We start from the raw sequence: 21309 nt of genomic DNA on the forward strand, positions 1-21309 counted from the left end.
TTAATGATTTCGAGGTCGTTCGGGAAAAACCCCTGTATAGGTCAGTCCTTATTCAGATTAGACAAAAAATTAGGGGCAGCGCCGACATGGCACTCAACGCCTACAATGTGCGGGAGGACGATTGGCCAGAGGTCAAACGTGTATTGGCATTACACTTTGCCGATAAACGAGATGTCGGTACGCTAGAGTACGAGCTAGCTCAAATGACCCAGGGAAACCAAAAACTGGACGACTTCTACCTCAGGATCAGTAATCATGTCTCGCTTATAATGAACAAAATTAAAAGCATGAATTATTCTACGGAGATAACCAATGCTTTTCTTGCCGGTCAAAGGGACAATGCTCTTAATGCCTTTATTAGGGGGTAAGCGGTGACGCTTCTAGGCTACTGATAATCCGTAAGCCTGCGGATGTCCACGAGGCATACTCTATTTGTCTAGAATTACAAAAAATGGAACTGAGGAACCCTGCGCCAAGGGCCCCTTTCTTTAAACAGACCTTTAGCCAAAGTCACCAGAATTATAGACCTTCTACTGCACCAAGGTATCCCCAAACGCATCAGTTTAACGATAATCATTCGAACCATAGGGTTCAAACGAACGCAGGAAACAACTTTGCTCCAAGCGGAAGCGCACAGAGCCCTCCAAGATATCAGGGGGCTAGAGCAGCAATCAAGCACGAGTCAAACCAATCGGGCCAAAGTTATAGGTCAAATTTTAACTCGCGTCAAGGAGAGGCCGGCGGCATCAAACGAAGCCCGAGCACTAACTCCAATTTGAATCCCTTCCGTAAAGCTCAAAGGCTTTACCATATCCAATCCACTCCATCATCAGACCCCGTTCCCAATGAATGGTATCAACGACATTCTAATAATGAGGGGGAGGAGCTGGAACACTCATCGCAAGGAGTAGAACAGTGTTCTCCCTTGGAGGAGATACAGTGTATTGGCAATGGTGAACAAAATTTTATGACCGACGCCTCTCTAGTATACCATACATAGAGTATGGGACTAAATCAGGGGCCAAATTGCAATTTCTTATAGACACCGGCGCTAACAACAATTTTATAAGCCCCAAGAACTCCGCCGGCTCTATAGCATTACCAACACCGTTTGTCGTTCAGTCCGCGGGGGGTGATATAAGAATAACACATTGTATCACTGGACAATTTTTTAAGCCGATTGGGAACGATACCGTTCTCACCTTTTTTGTCCTTCCCGGACTAACATTATTTGACGGCATCATAGGAGACGACACCCTAAGAACTTTAAAAGCCCTGATCGACAGGAAAAACGACCTTTTGACAATATCACCCGATATTAAGATACCCCTTCTTGCTAAAAAAAATCCCTGAATATACACCTATTGTTAGATAAAAAACACCCTGAGTCTGCAAAGGAAGCTTTAAACGCGCTTATAAGCGAATATTCCAAAATCTTCGAGCCACTCTCACATGGAGAGGCCGTAGACACGAGCGTTAGGGCTGAGATTCGCACAAGCACCTCAGACCCTATATACACAAAGAGCTATCCCTACCCTACCAACATGAGAGGGGAAGTGGATAGACAGATAGAGGAACTCTTCCGGAATGGGATCATCAAACCATCTAAAAGTCCCTATAACTCCCCGGTCTGGGTAGTACCAAAGAAACCCAAACCGAACGAAGTGAAACAATACCGCATGGTCATCGACTTTAAACGCTTGAACGCCGTCACGATTGCAGATACTTATCCGATACCGGACATAAATTCCATTTTGGCAAGTCTAGGGAAAGCCAAATATTTCACTACTCTCGATTTAACCTCGGGATTCCATCAGATTTATATGTTGGAGTCTGATACCCCAAAAACAGCATTCTCTACATTGAATGGGAAGTACGAATTTCTTCGCCTTCCGTTTGGTTTGAAAAATGCCCCAGCGGTGTTTCAAAGAATGATCGACGATGTGTTACGGGAACACATTGGCAAAATTTGCTATGTGTACATCGACGACATAATAGTCTTCAGTGAGGACTATGATACCCACTGGAAAAATCTTCGCGCTGTCTTCAACAGCCTGGAGAAAGCCCGGCTGCAGGTCAACTTAGAGAAAACTAATTTCCTATCAACTCATGTTGAATTCTTAGGATATGTAGTAACTGCAGATGGTATCAAAGCAGACGAGAAAAAGGTAGAAGGTGTCACAAAAATGAAACCACCTACCAATGTGAAAAAGCTGAAGAGTTTCCTCGGCATGACTTCTTACTATAAAAAATTTATTAAGGATTACGCAAAAGTCGCGAAACCACTGACTAATTTGACAAGAGGAGAGTTCGCTAGAGTTAAGTCGTCACAGTCAAAGAAAGTTCCCATTGAACTCGACGAGGTCGCGATGAAAGCCTTCAATGATTTAAAATCTATCCTTTCATTCTCAGTGGTTTTGGCATTCCCAAATTTTTCTAAACCCTTTCACTTAACCACAGACGCGTCAAATTACGCTATAGGGGCAGTCCTATCTCAAGTAGACGCAGGCAAAGATCGGCCAATAGCGTATATCTCCCGATCTTTGACTCAGACGGAAGAAAACTATGCCACCAATGAAAAGGAAATGCTCGCCATAGTGTGGGCCTTAGATAATCTTCGGTCTTATTTGTATGGTGCTGGATCCATTAAGATTTACACCGATCACCAGCCTTTAACATTTGCACTAGGCAATAGAAATTTTAACGCAAAGTTAAAACGGTGGAAGTCCCGTATTAAGGAATACAATTGCGAATTAATATACAAACCGGGGAAGTCTAATATAGTGGCCGATGCCCTTTCAAGAGTTACAACGTATGTTACTCATCTGGGCTCTGGCACTGAAACCGCCTCTGAGTCAGATTCTATAGCTACAATTCATAGCGCTCTTCAAGACGCATCTCATTTAATTCCCCACGTTGAAGCACCGATTAATGCCTACCGAAATCAATTTATTTTTTGTCCGGACCAGACCGATTATTCATGTGAACGCCCGCATGCCGGATACGTGCGTCACTTAATTCCAATTAACGACTGTTCATCTTCAAACCTTCTAAACTCACTACAAAAGTACTTGAAACCTTCGGTAATCAATGGGATTAAAACTCCGGACGATTACCTACAACTCCTTCAAAACTGTTGCTTCCAAAATTTTAAATCGTTTAAAATCCGCATAACACAGCGCTTAGTACAGGATATTACGGATGAAGAGCAAATTTGCGAAGTCATCGAAAAAAAACATCGCAGAGCGCATAGAAATTCAAAAGAGGTCCGTATTCAGATCCTAGAGAAGTACTATTTCCCACGGATGGCTAATATTATTCGCACGCAACTGTCGACCTGTGCCACTTGCAAATTGCACAAGTATGACAGGCACCCAAATAAACCACCACTGCACAGTGGTCGGTCCCATAGGCCAAAAATCAAAAAATCAATTTTGGAATTTTGATTTCAAAGTTGGCGCATCTGTTTATCAATAGAACAAAGCTTTAAAAGCAGTTATTAGTTTTGTTTTGCTTCACACATTCGCAGAGAAATTGGCGCGCAAAGTGAACCCAGCGATCAACTGAAAGCGTGCGCATGTCTTCTGAAAACGTTAAGTTAATAATTTAAAAAAATATAAAACAATCGTTTAATATCCGAAAGTGAAATGAATATTAAAGTTGAAGGTTTGTAGATTGTGTTTTTCTAATTTTTGTTAATTTTGCATGCTATATGTGACTGTGAGAATAATTCTTTATCCACCTCAATTTTACAAGTTCTGCAGAACTAAACATCAATATTCTGCAAAGGTAAAAGTTGTGTTCCCAAAACTTCTCAATAATGAAATTTTTTTTAAAATGTTAATCAATATTTAATTAGTATTATCTGTGAAAATCATCTGCGAATAGCTGCGAATCCGTTCAGAATCTGTTAAAGAAGACCTGTGCCTCATTTGTGTTTTTGTATCTCTGCAGAGGTGCAGAGCTCTGTTTTGTTCTTTGTCTTATTGTCCTATTTTGTTGTGCTCGTCTTTCGTGAATTCGTGAGTAATGTTGTTTATGTTTTGTGTTAGTTTGTTTACTATTTTAATTTCTTACTTTGTTATTCAATATATTATAGGAACATCTTACCAGTGCGAGTTTTCGCGAAATCATATGTTTGATATTTGGTGCAATAGCAAGAGCTCAAACACTAAAAAATTTAATGATATCTTAAATATTTTTCAATGTTACATCGAAAGTAACGGTTACACATTTAATAATCTAGAAACAGAAACATTATTTAAATACAATTGTAAACAATTTTCTCAGTTTTGGCAAACATGCAACCGCAAAAAAACATTTGTTACCAAGAAATACGCAGATTGGTTTTCAAAAAGTGACAACATTTCTTCAAACTTCCAAGCCGCAAAAACATCTCAAAATCGCGGACGACCTAGAGTCAATTATGCAATGTGTTCTGAAAGGACTAAGCGACGTCGAATTGGTGAAGTTAGCGACATAAGTGAGTCCGCTGGAAATGATTTACGTTCCGCAAGCCTTCAAAAAAAGGCAACACTTGCACCAGCAAAAACTTCTGCAGTAATAGATCTAATTACAGAAGCAAATTTGACAAAGCACCAGTACATGATAATCAGAAGTTTTGTAAATTCGAAAATAGATGCGGATTTTTTACCATGTTATGAGAGTATTTTAAAAGAAAAAAAGAAAAGTTACCCCAATAACATTACAGTCACCGAATCTACTGCTGAAGTAGAACTCCAAAGCTTATTAAACCATACAGCTACACGAATTCTAGATCTACAGAAAGATGTTATTAAACAGTTTAAAGGTGACTTTCTAAGTGAGCTGACATTAATTGGAAAATGGGGTTTTGACGGCAGTTCGGGACACAGTGAATATAAACAGCACGTCGAAGATAAGAATTTAGACGACGCGAATTTATTTGTAACATCTTATGTCCCACTCCAACTAGTAACACAACCAGATACGACAAACTGTACCAAAATTATTTGGAAAAATCCTCGGCCATCTTCTACAAGATTCTGCCGCCCTATAAGATTTCAATTTATAAAAGAATCCACTCATGTATCAATGGAGGAACATAAATATTTCAAAGAAAAAATAGATAGCTTATTACCCACCCAATATACAACAGATAATTTTAAAATAAATGTTACACATTCACTGCACTTGACAATGGTTGATGGTAAAATTTGCAATGCACTTTCCCAATCGTCGTCAGCCAAATGTTATATCTGCAATGCCAAACCCACGGAAATGAACAGCATCAAAATCTGTTTAGAAAAAACAGTTCATAAAGATCGATATGAATTCGGTTTATCTCCCCTACATGCATATATTAGATTTTTTGAATATTTTTTGCATATGGCTTATAGACTTCCCGTAGAACAATGGCAAATAAGAACAGCAGAAGGCAAAAAAATTGTTCAGGAAAGAAAGCATTGTATCCAAAAAGAATTCCGTCAAAAAATGGGCCTGATTGTGGATAAGCCAAAAGCTGGAGGAAGTGGAACATCTAACGATGGAAACACAGCCAGAGAGTTTTTTAAAAACAGTAGCTTGTCTTCCGCAATTACGGGATTAGATTGTCATCTAATTAATAGATGTGGGACCATATTAAAAACATTGTCGGCAGGTTATCGCATTAATACAGAGAAATTTAGAAAATATGCACTTGATACTGCTGAGCAGCTGATAGAACAATACTCGTGGTATTATCTCCCACCTACGGTACATAAAGTGTTGATTCACGGGCCTGCCATTATTGAGTACGCTTTAGTGTCTATTGGAGAACTTTCGGAAGAAGCTGCCGAGTCAAAAAATAAGGATATTAAACGATTCAGAAGCCACCATACGCGTAAAATGTCGCGAATATTAACTAACACAGACTTATTTAATAGATTATTATTAAGCTCTGACCCTTATATGTATATCAGGGCAAAGAAAACTAAAAAACAAAAAGTCAATATTGGATAAATCCGTTTTTGATTTGCTGGAGTAAACCTTTTTAATTTGTGCTAACCGATTTTTTTATTTTGGTTTTATATTTCTTTTAATTTGTGTTATCTTTTATTTTCCTTGTTTTGTTAATTATTGTATTAAAATTAGGTTTATTATATATTTTATAATATTTATTATTATTTTTTTAAAGTTTTTTCCACAGCGCGTAAAAAGTGTAGCATACGTTTGGGAGTCAAATTTTGCAGATTTTTTTTTAAACACGATGATAGGGGTTATATATGGCGTTAATGGTGCTGATACTTAAAATATTTTATTCATACGCCATTATACACCTACAAAAAAATTTCAAGTCGATATTCCTACTGGAAGTATTTTTGGCCGCCTTCTCCATACAAGACCGACCACTGTGCACTGTAGCCAACCCACTATGGGGCATTTGCCCACATTTTGTGGCCAAAACCCATTTTTTAAAAGTCGGTAAAAAAAATTTTTTTTAATCGCAATGAGTTAAGATAACATTGAGGTAAAATGTTACGTACTTAAAATTTTAACAGACCGCACCACTGTTAAGATATCAGCTGTCAAAGTCAGCTGTTTTTTAACAGAAGCACATGCTGTAAAATCGTTTGTATTTGTTCAAACTTTAAAATGTTTAAAAAGCGCATTTAAAACCAATTTTTGTAAAATGTGTGAATGGAAGTCGATTCAGAATGGTTTGGAGTATATGTTTGTGAGCTTAAATTCTAAAAATTGATTGTGGCGTTCCTATAATCTTGTGTAAGTTCTAACCTCAAAAAATTGAAACGTAGTCTTACATTTTTGTTTTTAAATGGAGCAACAAAGTGAGTCCAGCTGAGTCCAGCTCTAAAACTTGTTTTATTTTGCAGAGTGATCAATTCTCCTTATACTCAGTTAATATAAAAGTGCACTTTTGCGCACTTTCTTCAAAATTTAACTTTTAAGGTGCTAACCTAGCAATAGAAATTTAACACAGTTTGAGAGAAGAAATGGCACTTGGCCAAGCTCGCAAACATTTTTATACCCTTGCAGAGCAAAAGGGTATTATAATTTCAGTCAGAAGTTTGCAACGCAGTGAAGGAGACACCTCAGACCCCATAAAGTATATATATTCTTGATCAGCATCACGAGCAGAATCGAAATATGTATGTACGTCTGTCCGTCTGTCCGTCTGTCCGTCTGTCTGTCTGTCTGTCTGTCCGTCTGTCCTCCTGTCGGTTTCTATGTAAACTAGTCTCTCAGTTTTAAAGCTATCTCGCTGAAACTTTCCCAAAAGTTGTGTAGTTGTTGCACGCAGTATATAAGTCGGAATGGGCCGGATCGGCCGACTATATCGGATAGCTCCAATACAAGAGAATGAAATAAAAAATTCTCACTCTATTGTTTTTCATCAGATCGACTTGATTCTTCAAGATGGCATTTTCTAACTGTTATTGAATTTCGGATTAAATTTGATCAAAATCGGATAACTCTATCATGTAGCTGCCATAGGAGGGATCGAAAATTATATATAGAATTAATGGAAATAAAATGATAACATCGTTGTTTTTCATCAGACAAGTATGATTTTTGGAATATAGAGTGTTCTTACGACTCTTGAATTACGAGTTAAATTTGATCAAAATCGGACAACTATATCGTATAGCTCCCATATGATCTATAGTCAAAAATATGGAAAATGAATAGAAAAATCGTCTTAGCTTCGATGTTGTCTAGCCTTTATGCGTTTTGTTCGACATATTTGATGACTGCAAGGGTATATAAGCTTCGGCTTGCCGAAGCTAGCTTCCTTTCTTGTTTACTATAAAAAAAACAAAAAAAAAGAACCAGGTGGACCATGAAAAATAAGTCTGAAAAACATAAACATATTAACTAAAAGTAAAGTTTTATACTTTTATGTAACAGGGTCTAAAAAGTGTTCCGCAAAAAAAAAAAAAATCGATATAATCATTAAAAAAAAAGTTAGAACAACGAATTTTTTTTAAATTGTTTTGTTTAATAATTCTAGTCAGAAAATAAAAACAAAAATTTTTTTTTTTTAATATTATTAATTAAAACAAATTTTTTTAATCTAAAAAATGGGCGAAGCCACGCTTTTTTTCTTAAAAACATGCCATATTTTTTTATTAACTCGAATCAAAAAACAGATCACAAAAAGGTTGATTAGTTTTCAAGTTATTAATTAATGTAACAAAAACTGGTCGTTTGCCCCATAGTGCAACCCCTATACCTAACTACCCATGTGAGATACTTCATATCGACGTTTTCACACTGGAGAAAAAAATATACCTCAGTTGCATCGACAAATTTTCTAAATTTGCTAAACTTTTCCCCTTACAATCGAAATCAGCAATCCATCTTCGTGAAACACTATTGGACACACTTCATTACTTCACGGCGCCTAGAATGATAGTAACTGATAACGAAAGAGGCCTTCTATGCCCAACTGTCCTGAACTACTTGCGAACATTGGAAATTGAGCTTTATCATACCCCAACTCAGAAAAGCGAAGTAAACGGTCAGGTAGAAAGATTCCATTCTACCTTCATGGAGATATTTCGATGCCTAAAAGGCGAATATCCCACCTTTAAAGCAACCGAGCTTATCCCAATTGTCGTAGATAGGTACAATAACTCCGTTCACTCGGTGACAAATAAAAAACCAGTTGACATTTTTTTCAACCGGACTTCTAGGATAAACTACCAGGGCCTATCTAATTTTAAACAGCAAACTCTAGAGGACATTCGAGGCCTCATTGAACACAAACAAATCTTAACCAATAATGGGCGCAATAAAAATAGAGGCGACCCAATTTCCTATGAACAAGGTGACACCGTGTATGTCGCCAACAAACAGATTAAAACCAAGGAAAAGCAACGATTTAAGGCAGAGGAGGTTGAAGATGACCGAAGGGTCACTATCAAAACAAGGTCGGGAAAAATCTTTCATAAGTCCCATCAAAGAAGTTAATTTTGTGACCAACACATGTAGTTTTTGTTTTCTCGGCAGGGAAGACTGGCAACAGAATATCAAAAACCCTCAAAATATTAAAACTTATCCAAAATTAAAGTGCGCACCGAACGTTTCACAGGGAAACATTTAATCAGAATAATATTAAGCCACACCAAATAAAATTTTTTGGCCACCACTGGGAACAGGATAACATTTAATCCTGTAGTATTAAGCCACACCAAATAAAAAATTTTGTTAGTAATAAGAATATACGAATAGTAACAACGGAATACAAGAAACACCAACACAAACATTAGTGTTAAGACAAAGAAACTATTTTATTATAAGAATCTACAATTTCATGTGCATTTAATCCCCTGCCGACGTTACAAGTGCGTCCACAATCTACGTGGCGACAACCATCCATATTTTCAAATATGATGCACCAGTTGTCCCCTTACAACAAGGTACCGTCTGGAGGACCAATGGCGTTTTCAAACTGGCGCACGTCATCAATCTAGGGCACATGCAGAAACTCATCGACCAGGTGGCAAACGAGGCTATAGTAGTAACCGACCAACGTATCAACGCACTGGTTGCCCACTATCTGGAACATGCTTCAGAGGGAATCTCGCGCATGGTTAGCGCACCGGTACGAAGACAACGCTCAATCGACTGGCTAGGATCAGCCTGGAAGTGGGTCGCGGGATCACCGGACAAATCGGATTGGAACGCCATCCTGAAAGAGGAGGACAGCTTGGCAAGAAACAACAATCAGCAAATTCGTATCAACACTAGGTTGTTTGACACAACACACGAGTCGCTCCAGAAGTTGAACGACGTTATCGGGAGAGTCAACGCATTAGATGGGGATTTCCACGTGACAACGGCCATACTCCACAAGGCTATTATAATAGCGGATCAAATGGACGAGATACTGAGGGCCTGCCAACTAGCAAAGACTGGAGTGGTCAACACGAATCTCCTGGACCACGACGAGGTCGACATGATACTGGCGGAAGTGGACAGCCTCCCTTATCAAAACGTCGTTGAGGCAGTCGAATTTTCCAAGCCTACTATCCTCACAAACGGGACGGCTCTTCTGTACATCTTGGCGATGCCCAAGGTAGTGGACAGGAAGTACAGATTGATGAGGATCTACCCAACGATATCCGATGGGAAGCAAGTCGTTTTGAAGTACAGTACACTGGCGATGGACCGCTTGGAAACATACGCCCTCATCGGAAACTGCATATCTATTGGTAACACAACAGTCTGCCGAGAAAAGGATCTGTTCAAATTGGAGGAGGACAGTTGCATACCTAGACTGTTGAAAGGAGGACAAGCGGAATGCGATTATCTAAGGACCAACCAGGAAACGGTAGATCTGATCGATGACGGCACACTCTTTATAACCAACTTTAATGGAACAATATCCGCACCATCCAAGAATTACCAACTAGAGGGCTCGTACGTCATACAATTCGACAACGAAACGATCACAATCGGTGACCGGAATTACAGCAGCTACTCATCAACACACCTTATGGCAATGCCCGCCGTGCTAACCCAGGTGAAGACAAAGGGTTAAGAGCTATCATTAAAATATGTCCATGAATTCAGCATGGAGAACCTGAAGAAGTTATCAGTCATGTCCGATGAGATTTTGATATCCTTCTCAGTGGAAATAGTCATAGCTCTCTCCATAATGACAACGGTGTACCTCGTTTGGAAGAAGATAACGTCGACCAAAGGAATCCCTAAACTGCGGGACCCGCCTACAAACCTGGAAGCGCAGGATACCCTGGAACCCGCAATCAAAGCCTAATAATCTGTGGGACACAAATCTTGTGGTGGGGAGGAGTTAACACCGGCCAAGCGCCCCCTTCTCCTCATCGCCTCTCGACCCGGATACCAGACACCACGACTTCCCTCAACCAACTTGACGACCAGCAGAGACGCAGCAGAGACCAAACGACAGCGGCAGAACGACAGTGTAACGACAGAACGCCAGAATTGCAACGGCAGTAACGTGAGAATGGAGGAGCAGTGACCGCCGCTAGCTGCCTCAACAATAGCTGCCGCTACCCCTTCCAATCGCCGCGGCTAATCGAATATCATCCAAAGTTTAGCAACACGTCAGCCCAAATCAGGGATGCCAAATGTACGGATTTTTCAGGAAATTACGGATTTTTCGAGCCGAAAAAAATGATACGGCTTTTTATGCGGAATTTTTAGGTCATCCAAGTATATTTCGGATTTTTACCAATCATATACGGATTTTTCGAAAAAATATGGACAAGGAAACCGAAGACTTCTGGAAGTTGGTGAAGAAATCTCAGACCGCGGATGGAGAATCGGAGTTTCCACTCATCGCAGACATCGTGGAAAAAGTGAATGTGTTTCCGCACTCTTCTGCGAATTATGAACGAATTTTCAGTTTGATCAACGGAAAAAAACCAAGAAAAAATCCGTAGTTCGGCATGAGAAGGTGTGGAAGGTAAAAGGCAAGCCCATGCTTCCTTTAATGAGCCAACTTATGTACGAATAATTTAAATGTAAATAATAGTGTTAATAACAAATGTCAATAAAATGAAATTACCGTTTTAATTTATATATTAGTAAAAAATTATATTTACTCTTTTAACTGGGTAATGGAGAACTTTTACCACAGTATTATTAATTTGTTTCCATTACACTGTGCGACAAAATTTAACGAAATGTTTGTTTAAGTTACTTTTTTGATTGTTTTCGATTAAGATGCATAAATTATGCACAAAAATATCTATGCCACCTTCTAAGTGATAGGATTTCTTTTTTTATGATAAATTTTATGAAATTATTATTATGAAAATAATTAACACAAAATATTATTTTTTTTTTTACTTCCAATAAACTATTCTTTTTTTTAAAAGTGAATTTTTTTCCAGATTTTTTTTGGCTTTTTCGCGTAACAAGTTCCATACGTAGTCGCCCAGAGGATAGAGCTGGGAGAAAAAAATTTTAAAGCATTGTTATAAAAGCCTAACGGTATATTTGCTTAATACATTTTAATTAATAGATATTGAACTTGCATGAACGCTTATAGCGGTGAAAAAATATTTTCCCAATATGTGATTATAAGGCTGTGAAATATGCAAAAACGCGCGTTTTTGGGACATTTGAGTGTGCTTAAAAGCTGATTGGCTATTGATATTAACAAATCCACAAACTTGTATTCTTATTTTGATTAGTAGAAGTGAAAAATAAGAAAAAATCAACTTAAACATTTTTTTGTCGCACAGTGTTATTTTACATATTCAAATTGGGCGCCAAAAGCATATACATACATATGTATGTAGGCATGGTCTGCGACCAACGCATAAGTATCTATATGTCTCTCTTTCACTCTCAAGCGCACTTATGGTAATACTGATTTTTACGGAATTTTTTCGGCTTTCAACACCATTTTACGGATTTTTCGACCAGCTCATCTGGCAACCCTGGACCAAATATCCGGAAGCGCTGCTATCAGCAGCGCGACAATGGAGGGGCACTGACCGATCGCTAGCTGTCTCAACCATACCCCAACCCACAAACGGAAATACAACGCTAGCACCTGGAGTATGGCAACACTTTGGCCCAGAACCGCTGTTGTCAGCATCGGATTGCGGCAACCGCTCTGCCAGCTTATGCAGTCAACAAGCCACGCTAATTATATTATAAGATCACTTCTATTTGTACCCCCAAAGCAGCAAGTTAAAGCTCATATTGTTTAGTTAAAACTCATACCACAAAAATTCAAGACATAGAAGGAAGGACGAAGGGAGCAAGGACCACAAGGATGCAGATACGCTCATTAGGTAATATTCAGGAGAATACTTCCCCTACTGGTCATGTCAGGCCATAACTACTGGTCATGTCTGGCCACAACTTATATGTCATGGTTGCCTTGGTTCAATAATTTAAATACTATTATATACATACTAAATATTTATATAATACATATATAAGTTTACGATTATATTTAATATTTGAAGAACTTTAACATCAAAAGAGTAAAATAAGTCGCTGCGCCCCTCAGCCGTGTTTTTCACCGAAACCCATTTTATTGTTTCTAACGGAGAATGACAATACAAAAGGAGAAAAGGAAGTGTAACCGTCGGTTGCAAGCAACCAAATCGTATTATAGGAGTGAGAAAGAAAAGGAAACTTAGGAATATCCCTTTTCCTTTCCTATACACACGATTGCTTGAGTGAAACAATTCTCCAAGTGACAGTCAGAACTGCACCGTCCGTTTCTACGCAAACTAGCCTCTCAGTTTTGAAGCTATCTTGCTGAAACTTTACCAAAAGTTATGTAGTTATTGCACGACATCGGCCGACTATATCGGATAGCTCCCATACGAGAGAAAAAAAATAAAAAATTCTCACGCCGTAGTTTTTGATCAGATCGACTTGAATTCTTCCAGATTTCGTTTTCTTACTACTAGTGAATTTAGGATTAAATTTTATCAAAATCGGATAACTCTATCATAAAATAAATCGGATAATTCTGCCATAGGAAAGATCGAAAAATCTATATAGAAATAACGGAACTAAAATAATAACACCGTTGTTTTTTATCAGACAAGCACGATTTTTGGTATATAGAGCGTTGTGTTGTTGTAGTTATTGAAGTCAGATTATAAGTCGAAATGGAACTGATCGGGCGGCTATATAAATAACAGGAAAAAAAATTATCACGCCGTTTTAGACATACATGTCTAGTTTAATTCAGATGGTGATGTTGATCAATAAAATATATACTTTTAGGGGTCTGAGCGGTCTCCTTCACTGTGTTGCAAACTTCTGACTGAAATTATTATACCCTCTGCAAGGGTATAGGAACAAATATGTAGCGCCTGTGGTCTGCAGAAACATCTCCACCGAGAACGAAGAGGTCAAAAATTCAGCCAAGCCTTTATGATTTCGCTGCTGGATACCCTTTGCACTCTAATATACTCCGGACCCAAAATTTTGCCTGGTTTTCGTCGACTCGAACTTTCGATTCAATCGACGTAGTTAGCTTCTGCACACAACTCCATCCAAGCCAGAACTCCTCAAAATCCTCTGTTGCTCGAAGCCCTCCCCCTACACCTGACCTGGTACCTTTTAGAACTTAGCGTTGTAGCCTCGTCGTTTCGACTTTGCGATTTTGATCCTGCTGGCACCGGGCACTTTATTAGACTTAAGGCATGTTCTCACCTTGTGTCGAAAATAAAATCGATTTTTTTTGGCTTTTCGTATAGATATATGTTTTAAGAATGTGCTCAACAAATTTCAGATCAAAATTTAAAAAATTACTAGAGTAACAGGCTTTTACATGGAGCACATGTCGAGCACCGGCCATTTGAAGCCAAAACTTTAAACGCGTTTGTCTCGGAACCACGTTTTCGGACCTTACGGAAGTAATTGAAGGCGTTGGGGTTAACCAGTCGTCATCAATTTTTTTTTTAAATGTTTCTAATTGTTTCCTTTAACTAATGAACTAGGATTATCCAAAAATATTAAAAACTGTTTAATTAAGAAAATAATTAGTGAGAAAAAAAGCGCGAAAATCGAAACTTTTTTCAAAAGCTAATAACTTTCGCAATTTTCATCATTTCTCAAAAAAAATTTTTTTTAAGTGCCATTTTTCGGCCCTACAAGGGGTGAGAACCTGCCTTGACTTCTACGCCAGTCCAAGGTCCAATAGTTTCCGTTGGACGTGGATGATTTTGGCCTCACTCTATTCTTCAACATTCAAGGAGCCAAAAAAATTCTGTACATGCTGCGTCGGTAGAACCCGCACCTTCCACCTCAGGATTAAAAGACGATGGTCAAAAATAAGGAGTCGTTTTTACCAATCGAAGCAGTACTTCTTCGTTAATAAATAAAAAATGTTAAAGACTTTACATTTATCTACTCGACTCGTTCAGAAAATTTCCAAAGAACACTGCTTTTCCGAGCATAGGTTGATTAGGGGGGGTAAGGTTTTAAAAAATTTTTTTTACATTTTTTTTTTTATTTTTTTCTGAATGATTAATATGTCGAGAACATTGTGTACAAATTTTGAGTCAATTAAAGTCAAACTAACGGAGTTACAGCGTTTTAAACAACCGTATTTGGACGTATTTTCACGTATAAAAATACTTTGAATCGATTTTGCCGAAGACGTTATTTTGAAAGTCGGTGAACATCAGAACTCAAAATCTACTGAACCGATCCTTTTTAAATTTTTAACACAAATTCTTAATATAAATACGAAGGTAATCAGGAAGAGTTTTTTTTAATTTTGATTTTTTTTCCATTTTTAAAAAATAAATTAACAGCGATTTTTTAAGCTAAAATCGCACTTTTCACTTTCAAGTGCTCCCAAAAATAGACAAAAAATAAATTTAAAAAAACTCTTCCTGATTACCTCGGGAAATTCATTATCTTTACAACGCATATCACGTTTTTTTTTTTAAATGATCCGTTAACGCCCTATGATGTTCACCGCAAAACAACTTTTTCTTTGGGCGCTACGGAAGATTAACCGCCACAGGCACAGTTCTCCGGCGGAGAACTTGGGCAAAGGCATGGTACAATTATACAAGGTAGTCCCGTCGGCTTTTTCTTCCCCCTATTGCGCACTACAATGAGTGCGAGTGAGAGGGTGTTTTCCCGTAAGTGCGAAATAAACAATAACAGAGTGTGTTGTTTAACCCATATACTGTGCATAGGGTTTAAAAAGGACTGTTATATGACAATGAGTATTTATGGTTTCGTAATTTTTGGTTTTTACCAAAAGCTGCCCTTTAGGACTCGCTCCCATATTTTTACCCTTTCAAAAAATTTTTGTGCAATATTACATGTTACGCATTGTATGTGCTTGCTGCAATAATTGCAACAATTATTTTTCATAAGCACACACACAAGGATTAAAGTTTTAAGAAAAAAATAAGAAAATCGTAATACCAGAATCCAAAAAATTTAATAATAATCATATTTTATCCATCAAAACTTTTCGCGATGTGCACACTAACTATATAGCATGCACATAGTTTCGCGACTTATGAGCGTAATAATTAGAACAGCAATTTTCATAAGACCTCTTACTCTGCGTATTTACGAATATTCTAGATTTATGAGTTACGAGTGTGAAACAGATATTGTAGGGTTTACGTATTTATCCAAACATACTTACGAGTTGCTGTTGAGAATTAGAGTCAAGTTGCTTTTCGACATGTATTGTTTTTACGGAATATGCTTGGGATAAAAGCACTTCAAAATTTAAGTCCTTCAAATCGCATACCCAAATATCGCTTGACGTTTCGAAAATAGCAGCAAGATGATTGGGAAGATTGGTATAAATATCCTTTACATATCCCAAGAAAAGTTGAATCTAGAAGAAACATAAACATTTATTACCATTTTAGTTCAAAATTAAAAAAAAGAGTAGCTCTAGCGAACCGAATCTTATATACACTTGCAACCAAAGCTTTAGTCTATTAAACTTATAGTTTCATCACATAGTTCTGGTACCAAGAATTTTCCATTACTTTTTAACAGGTTATTGCATTGGGTAAGGTTTGAGTAACAGTTGTATAGGCAGACGCGCTCCAAAAGGGTGTAACAATGGCCGTGACGAGTTTTTGCATGCAGTATATAAGTCGGAACGGGACGGATCGGCCGACTCTATCGGATAGCTCCCATAGGGGAGAATGAAATAAAAAATTCTCACGCCGTTGTTTTTGATCAGATCGACTTGATTTCTTCCAGATGGCGTTTTCTAACTACTATCAAATTTCGGACTAAATTTTATCAAATCAATCGGATATCTCTATCATATAGGTGCCATGCGAACAATAGTCGAAAAAAATGGAAAATTAATAAAAAAAAAAAAAAATCGTGATGCTGATCAAGAATATCCATATTGGGGTCTGAAGTAACTCCTTCACTGTGTTGCAAACTTCTGACTAAAATTAAATTAACCTTTTGCTCTGCAAGCGTATAAAAAAAACACAAAGGCAAGCGCAAGGTATATGGTATAGCCGATCTATGTTGACATTTTAAAACCTCATATCGGCAGAAGAAGCTGTAGGGCTCGTGCTAGTAAAGTAATAAAACAAACTCCCCGAGCAAAAAAAAAAATTATTTGTTTTTGCTCCGAAATTTTGCACGCATTTAATTTTTTTATACGACAGTTTTTATTTCTGGTGTACGTTAAATCTTAATTAATGAAAACCACTAAACTTTATTTATTTAAAGTTACTTACTTCGGGGTTAAACGATGGACGAAAGTGTTTGTGCAGCTCAATTATAATGCGAAGACTTACAAGAACATTTTCTTCATTATCCGTTTTTAGTATTTTAAGCATCATAGTTATTATTGACTTTACATGTTGCCTTAAGCTTTCTGTTATTGGCAATCTGTGGATCATCTCCAAAATAAGTTTCCGAATCTGAAATTTGGAAAGTATGTAATTTAATCGTAAAATGATGGTAAATATTCCGGCGAATTTAAAAAATTTGACATAATGATAACATTGCTGATTTGATTGATAAAAGAGGTTATCTTCTTAAAAATATTTATTTACTACTTTTATGAAAGGGACACATGGACTTCGTCCGGGAAAAACGACCTTTTTCAATAATTTTTTGTATTATATAATATTAACTGTTAATTTTTTTTTTTTTTTGAAAACTTTTTTATGTCTTTTAAGCTAAATTACTAACATTACTGTTGAGCTAATAAGCTTTTTTATTAGCTGTTGAAATAATTATGCACGAAGAAATTTTGTTTTCGAATTCTGTAGCAGCGATTTTATTTTCGACGAAAAAGAGTTACAAAAGGTCCGCGGGAAAGAAGTAATACAATTAAAGTTGAGACGCGGATCAGCCGATTGCTGACCCAAAGTAGAAGCCGACAAGCAACGAGAGAGAGCAATTAGAAAGATAAAGAGAGAGCGAGAGCGATGGTAATTATGCAGATAAGCTAAGAGCTAGCATTAAGAGATCCTAAATATCTGCTGCGGCTGGATGACCCGACATACTCCCCCGTTGGAAGTCTGGCTTTCAACAGCATCCTTAAGGGGCAGCAGACACAGCTTATTAACTGCTCGTTTTGTCACTTCTGATGCTGTCTTGAGGACTGCAACACGAGCAACTCCATCTCCACCACACAGAAGCTCAACGACTCTCGCTAGGGGCCCCTTCATCGGAGGCAAGTTCTCATCCTTGACCAGCACCACGTCACCTACAACCAGGCCAGGCTTCGGGGTGCGCGATTTGGAGCGCTGCTGCAGTAGCGTCAGATATTCTTCCTTCCATCAGGTCCAGAAGACTTGCTGCAAATAGGCCACACGTTGCCATCCATCCAACCGATTGAAGTTAAGGGCGGTCACATCCGGCTCGATGAATGAGGATGGTGGACCACCATTCAGAAAGTGGGCTGGCGTTAGCACATCCAGATCAGCGGGATTTTCTGAAATTCAGACCAATAATTCCAGGTTGAGCTTGGCAGGCAAACGAACAGAATAGTCTCCAGCAGAAGAGCGAATGAAATGCTTTGTAAAGTGCGCCTCACAGTCCAGTTCTTCCTTAGTAGCATGTGCAATTGGCTCCACGCAGCTTTCCACCTCCCAAAATCGACGAAGAAGATCATCAAGTCGATCCAAGCTATTATCCTTATTAATGGTAGGCAAAGCAATGGTCGAGATTAACGATGAGCCATTGGAGACGCCATATCCTCCGGAAACAACCCAGCCCAGGCGAGTTTTTTGTATAAGCGGTAAACCAGGTGGGAGCTTAATTTGCCCAACGCACAACAGCTCGTAAAACAAACTGGCTCCAATCAAAAGATCCACACGCTGAGGGACATAAAACGTCGGGTCAGCTAATTGTATGTTTTGCGGTATTTTCCAGCTGCCGATGTCCACATTGAAACTAGGCTGTCGCTCAGTTATATTGGGAGCAATAACTGCGGTTATGTTCACCGTGTACTCAGACGTTCGGGACTGCATCGTAATATTAACTGCGTGACCATTTGTAACAAAGCTGGAATCACCTATTCCAGTAACAGAAGCCGAAGTCTTTATCTTCTTTGTTTGAAGCTGATCTGCGAAGCGAGATGTTATTAGATGCAGCTGAGAGCCGGAGTCAAGAAGGGCTCGACATGGAACGAAAACTCCAGACCGGTTTTTAATGAGAACGGTGGCAGTGGCTAGGAGCACAATGTCAGTACTGAAATCCTGAGCAATAAGAGCAGTGGATGAGGAAGGCACGGCAGAGGGTTCAACGACAGTATTGGATGCGACAGCGGCAATAGCTTCTGGAAGCTGCGGTCCTGCCTGAGGAGAAGCTGAGGATAAATTTCCCAAGTGAAGGAGGGTGTGGTGTTTAGCTCCGCATGCCCGACAATTGCTGGAATTGCACTGCCTCAAATGATGCCCTATCTTAAGGCAGTTTATGCAAAGAGAGAGCCTCTTTACTTCTTGAAGCCGATTAGCAGGGGGCAGGGCTTTAAAATCTTGACAATAATGGATGGAGTGACCAGAAGCATTATAGAACGAACAAAACCAAGGGTTACTATTTGTGGCAACAAAAGCAGATCTGCGAGAATTAGACGTTCGGTTATTTCCCACCTCATTGCCAGACGCATAGCTTGCCATGGCGAAATCCATTGTCTCCAATGTTCTGCATCGCTGCTCCAAAAATGATGCCATGGATTCCCACGTCGGAATTATATTGATGACTGCTGGATCCTCTAACCGCTCCTCCCATTTTGCCTGGCTCGCAGGATCTAGTTTTTGAAGCAGTACTTGGACGATGATGCATCCCGCGATTTGTTCTGTCGTGCCCAATCCCTTTAAAGCACGAATATGAGCGTTAAATTTGTCGCACAGCTCACGAAGCATCGAGACGGAACCACTCTGCACTGCCTTAAGCCCCAGGATCTCAGTAATGTGTGCCTGAAAACCCAAACGACGGTTATCAAATCTGTTTTGCAATAAGTCCAATGCTACAGAATAATTGCCATCCGAAATTTCCAGCGAGCGGATGGTTTCCAACGCAGAATCCCTCAGGCATGAACGTAGATGCTGGAGCTTTTCTATGTTGGTCAGGTCAGGATGACTATCTATGATGGTAGTAAACATAGAATAGAAATCTGACCAATTCGCATAACCTCCAGCGAATTTCGGAAGTTCAAGAACGGGAAGCGGAATCGCTCGGCGCAGAGCTTCCCGCTGCTGATGGCCGAAATTACCGGGCGTATTGCCATCAGCAAAGGTTGAGTGCTGAAGCAGTTGCGAGGAGCGCTTTGTGATCTCCGATCGAACCGTCGACTTCAGAATTACGACGACATCATCAAATTTCTCCTCCAAGTCATTTCCAATTTCCTCAAAATCCAATTCTTCCAGCTCGTTGAGAACCTTTTTAAACGCCCTTTGAAGCTCCTCGATAAGTTCTAACCTTACATGAAGGCCAGAATCGTCAAAAGAATTCAAAGCCGAACTTGAAAGGGATTCCATTAACCGCTCCACTCTATTAAACATTGAAGTTGCCTTGCGCTTCAAAAATGTCACCCTGTTTGAATTGCGATTGTCGGTGACGCTAACCGAATTTTCTGAAGCCATGTTAAGCAGCAACAACAACAAAATAAATGCAGCAAATTCGGCGGGCAAAATTCGGCTTCAGCGGGAAGATAAGCGTAACGGGAAACAGCGAAAAATCGGTCCGCTTCTGGTCTATATACCTCCTTATGTAAAGCTTGTGTAACCAGGAGTGGTATTATTTGCATAAATCAATTCATTTTATTGTTTTGTAACAAACATAAAGTGAGATATGCAGCAGACTCAGCGGGCAAAATTCGGCTTCAGCGGGAAGATGAGCGCAAAGGAGAATGCGAAAAATTGGTCCGCTGCTGGTCTATATATCGCCTTATGTACAAGTCCGTGTAACCAAGAGTGTTATTATTTTCACAAATCAATTTATAAATATTTGTGTTGTTTATGGCAGGTAAACGCACAATGTAGCTGCAACACAGATAAAACAAAATATGCAGCCTGGTAAAATAAATTAATTTTTTTTTTTTTTTTTTTTGTGACTTGCACTGAGTCCCTTTTATGCACAAATCACGTCGGGGTCACCAAATGTTGAGCTAATAAGCTTTTTTATTAGCTGTTGAAATTATTATGCACGAAGAAATTTTGTTTTCGAATTCTGTAGCAGCGATTTTATTTTCGACGAAAAAAGAGTTACAAAAGGTCCGCGGGATCGAAAAGAAGTAATACAATTAAAATTGAGACGCGGATCAGCCGATTGCTGACCCAAAGTATAAACCAACAAGCAACGAGAGAGAGAGCGAACAGAAAGATAAAGAGAGAGAGA

The 21309-nt window shown here is 38.8% G+C and overlaps 1 protein-coding gene across 4 annotated transcripts in view; it reads right to left on the reverse strand.

The window, feature by feature from the left end:
- The window catches only part of LOC108086330 (transcription-associated protein 1), a 118328-nt gene that overhangs the window by 89100 nt on the left and 7919 nt on the right, over positions 1–21309 (reverse strand). For 3 of the 4 annotated variants that reach the window (XR_006245709.1, XR_006245708.1, XM_043208728.1), the window contains exons 2-3: positions 17196–17381; positions 16124–16321 (exon numbers count right to left, since the gene is read on the reverse strand). Coding sequence is in view for 2 of the 4 variants with exons in the window: in XM_043208728.1 (XP_043064663.1) it covers positions 16124–16321; positions 17196–17381 (384 nt within the window). In the remaining 2 variants the exon portion in view is untranslated. Of the gene's footprint in view, positions 1–16119; positions 16322–17195; positions 17382–21309 lie in introns of all 4 variants that reach the window. The other variant, XM_043208729.1, reaches the window with a different exon arrangement.

This window comes from Drosophila ficusphila, unplaced genomic scaffold (assembly GCF_018152265.1).
Source record: "Drosophila ficusphila isolate 14025-0441.05 unplaced genomic scaffold, ASM1815226v1 contig_636, whole genome shotgun sequence".
Classification (NCBI taxonomy): Eukaryota; Metazoa; Arthropoda; class Insecta; order Diptera; family Drosophilidae; genus Drosophila; species Drosophila ficusphila.